Source organism: Physella acuta, unplaced genomic scaffold (assembly GCF_028476545.2).
Source record: "Physella acuta isolate Inbredline_101_S28 unplaced genomic scaffold, ASM2847654v3 ptg000648l, whole genome shotgun sequence".
NCBI lineage: Eukaryota > Metazoa > Mollusca > Gastropoda > Physidae > Physella > Physella acuta.
The window spans coordinates 318,157-321,883 of record NW_026732167.1 but is presented as its reverse complement, the minus strand read 5'-3'; the positions used below and the strand labels follow the sequence as shown (position 1 = coordinate 321,883).

Here is a 3,727-nt window from a genome sequence, read left to right as displayed (position 1 = left end):
CCCCCCCCCCCCACATCCCCAGTAAGAAAGGTCTGGTGGCCTTTTTGGGAACTTAAAATTTTTCTACAGTAGAAAAGAAAATCGATTTCTCTTTTCTTTTTAAAATTATTTTTGATAATACAAATATTAAAATTCCAATGTAAAAGTTTTAACACTTTTAGAAAGGGTAAAAGGCCCCCTATATGCCTAGGACCTATATGCCTTGCTTACGCTAGCTACGCCACTGGTTGTAACATTTATTGGAAAACATATACAGGAGCGTAAAACTAGTTAAATGCAAGTGTGAAGTCTGCAATAAGCCTTAGAATCGCAAACACTTTACCTGATCACAAGGGAAGCTGTTTCATGAAAAATCGGTACTTGACTTACAGAAACATGACCACAATACAAATAAACAGTCGTATAATTTATGAGGTAAAATAGTAGTGACACGTGGTATCATTATCAGGCCATGTTTATTTAGGTTACTGGATAAAAACAGGTGAGAAATTACAAGCGCGTGAAGATCTATAAATAGAGCTAGATACATCATAGCGTGTTATTGAAAAACTCCTCTTGGGGTTCAAACTTGATTTTACAGATTCCCAGAACGTCAAAATAACTGATATCTTTTTGTTGTGGAGCTGAGAATGACCATCACGTTTTTGTACACCTTGAGTTTAACGGTCGTGTTAGTTTTTGCATGCAACCTTGAAAAACCACGTATGTAGTGTTAGTGATGTTTAGCTGATTTCAAAGTTTTAATTTACTAATACTAATTTTGTTTTAACTAATTTTAAGTTGGAAAATCACTAATTTACATGGTGAATTTAATTTTGTGAGTTAAATATGTTTCGCTACACTTACAGTTAGAAATTGTATTTTACTTGAAAATTTTACTTGTAGATTCGCTGATGGTTTAAATAGGCTACAAGCTTTAATAAATGATTTCAGGTTTGTAAACAGCTAGATGATTAATAATGCAGGCTATTTGCGGGGTTTTGTAACATAAGAAGTTGATGAAATCGTCGGAACGGCGCGATTGTCGTCTAGACTCTAGACTATTAAAACGAAAATTAAGAATATCATTTTGGAGTATTCTCAGAGTTAAAGTGTATCTAGCTCAGTGAAAGTAAATACGTATAGGTATGGAGATGAGGGAAATACCCGTTAAATACCGAGGTAACGCTTGAGCTCTACACATCTGCCTTATTGTCATTCTGCTCTCAAATTATAACTATTAGATTTCAACGCGCAAATTAGTTGACGCAAAGAAATATAAGACAAATGTTATCTTTAGCCAACATGTTTTTCATTTTTTTTTGTAGCCACTGGCGAAAATAATAGTTCAACAAGTGCAGCTTTAAAACCATCATGCCGTAATACACCCGACACATGCAGGGATGTGGTCAGTTCTTCACCCAGACCAGTGTTCATCATGTCAAGTGGACTTGAGGTGATGTGTGACACACAGACAGACGGGGGAGGATGGACGGTGATACAGAGAAGATTCAACGGACAAACAGATTTCTATCGGGGGTGGGAGGACTACAAGTATGGGTTTGGGGATGTGGGTGTCGGAGAATTTTGGCTGGGCAACGAGAACATTTACCGTCTGACGTCACAAAGACGTTACGAGCTGAGGGTCGATTTTAAATTTAACAACACGGACTACTTCGCTAAATATTTAAGGTTTCGTGTGTACGGAGAGGTGGAAGGTTATAGGTTAAAGGTCAGCGGTTACTCAGGCAACGCTGGGGATGCTCTGATAAATGTACAAAACAACATGAAATTTAGCACTTTCGATAGGGACAATGATGCAAAAAACGTAAACTGCGCCGAGGTTTTTCACGGCGCCTGGTGGTACAACAACTGTCACATCTCTAATCTGAACGGACTTTGGGGAAGCTCTGAATTTGGCAAGGGTCTTAACTGGCAACCAACGACAACATGGAACGCCACTGCTTCGTTCACTGAAATGAAGATGCGACCACTTAAAACAATAAAATAACATATTTTATATTATAAATGTATAGAAATAATAATAATAATATATTTCAAGTCCAATACAATAACAATTACAAATGTATTATTTGAATATCCTAATACGTGTAACTGCTACTGACGGCTAGTATTTCTATAAACTATAACGTAAAATTGTGGGTTTTGTTTTTTATTTTATTACTGAATTTATTATATTATTACTGAATATTTTACTTTACAAACGTTTCCTTTGATCTATTTTTTTCTTAAACTAATAACGACACATTTGTTATGTCTGGTTGCAAAATGTTGGGTTTAAAGGCACCTCACCAATACTCGTGCCCTGGATCGAAATTCGAGACTTCAGTTTCGGAAGTTGATCGCTCTAAAATCCGACCACGCTAATTCACGCAAACAGATGTTTAACAAAAATGTGAATCACATATTCTAGTGAAACCAGTGTGAAATTTAAGAATTTAGACTTTTGTTTAGGGTAAACAAAAAATATTTGCATGGTACTTGTCAAATCATGAGAAATAAAAAGAAAACAAAGAAAATCTCAAGGCTGAACATTTTCCAGTAGTTTACTAATACCAACGATAAACCCTAATTTCTACGTGAGGGTACTGTTTCAATATCATCACGGGTATCCTAGTTACCAAATTTGTAATTCTAAGTTGTTTAGAGCTCGAGTTCGAGTAACTGAAATGTAACCTATATCGACAATATATTTCTTAGATCTTAATTTCTGGAGCACTGGTTTGTCCACACTATTTCTCAAAAGCCTCAGAATGTGTTTTATAAAATAAAAACCTTGAGTTTATTTTGGTCAACGATCGCAATAGAGTTACATTACTAAAAACCATTGCGCACCTATTGAACGTGATGACGCGCTATTGAACGTGATGACGCGTGTGGAGTAGTTGGATAGAACTGCCAACTAATTTGGTCAAATTTTTAATTAATTCATAAAAAATTAATCAGGCGACCAATTAAGTCAAATTGAATTGAATGTCATGATGCATTGTCGTTATGTCTTGACCCACGTGCCAACGTTGAAACAAAATGTCGGCTAGAAGTGTCTGAAATTTCGCTCGGGCGTTTCGATCGAGACAGACAGACTGACGAGGAAGTGAGTTAAATAAAAACTTGTAATAAAAGCTTGTAAAAAGTTTGTTATAACAATTTATCTAGTTCTAGATAAACTAGATTTCAGCTATCGGAGGAAAGTAGGCCAACCCAAAATTGATTAGTTAAAAAGAAAAACAAGAATAAAAACACGATAAATAATTGAGTTTCTATATTAAAACTATTTTAGTCCTTAAATATTTGATACAATTCTTTGTTTTTAGCAATGGAATTGGTTCAAATAGGGTATAATTTAATTCAAAATAATATTTGGCTTGACTTTACTTTCTTATGGAGGCTAAGTAAAATAACTTAATAATTTTTTTTCTAAAAATGTATCTGGCGGCCTGTCAGAGACGACAGCATGTTAGACATTGTTTACAAGTTTTTATTTAACTCACTGCAGAGGTGTAGCGACCCCTCCCGGCGCCCAGGGTGAACTTTAAGTTGTGTGTGTGTTGTGCGTGCGTGCGCGTGTGTGTGTGTGTGTGTGTGTGTGTGTGTGTGTGTGTGTGTGTGTGTGTGTGTGTATGTATGTATGTGCGACAGCCCTGAAAGAAATTAATAATTACGATGTATGATTGTCGTTCCCTAAAACTTTACTCGATACCAATTAAATTCCACTTAAGATGCATTA

At 35.7% G+C, this 3,727-nt stretch overlaps 1 protein-coding gene across 1 annotated transcript; it reads left to right on the top strand.

Annotated features, from left to right (window-relative positions):
• Positions 1-11: 11 nt before the first annotated feature.
• Positions 12-2,136, top strand: LOC131948525 (ficolin-2). The gene is made up of 2 exons (XM_059310086.1): positions 12-702; positions 1,308-2,136. Exons 1-2 carry the CDS (start codon positions 630-632, stop codon positions 1,988-1,990), a joined length of 756 nt encoding a protein of 251 aa, XP_059166069.1. The 5' UTR covers positions 12-629; the 3' UTR covers positions 1,991-2,136.
• Positions 2,137-3,727: the final 1,591 nt, after the last annotated feature.

Bases quoted from the DNA above. Each gene is read 5' to 3' on its own strand.
- LOC131948525 (XM_059310086.1), top strand. From the start codon at position 630: ATGACCATCACGTTTTTGTACACCTTGAGTTTAACGGTCGTGTTAGTT. The intron at 703-1,307 runs GTATGTAGTGTT...TTTTTTTTGTAG, and splicing joins ATGCAACCTTGAAAAACCAC to CCACTGGCGAAAATAATAGT.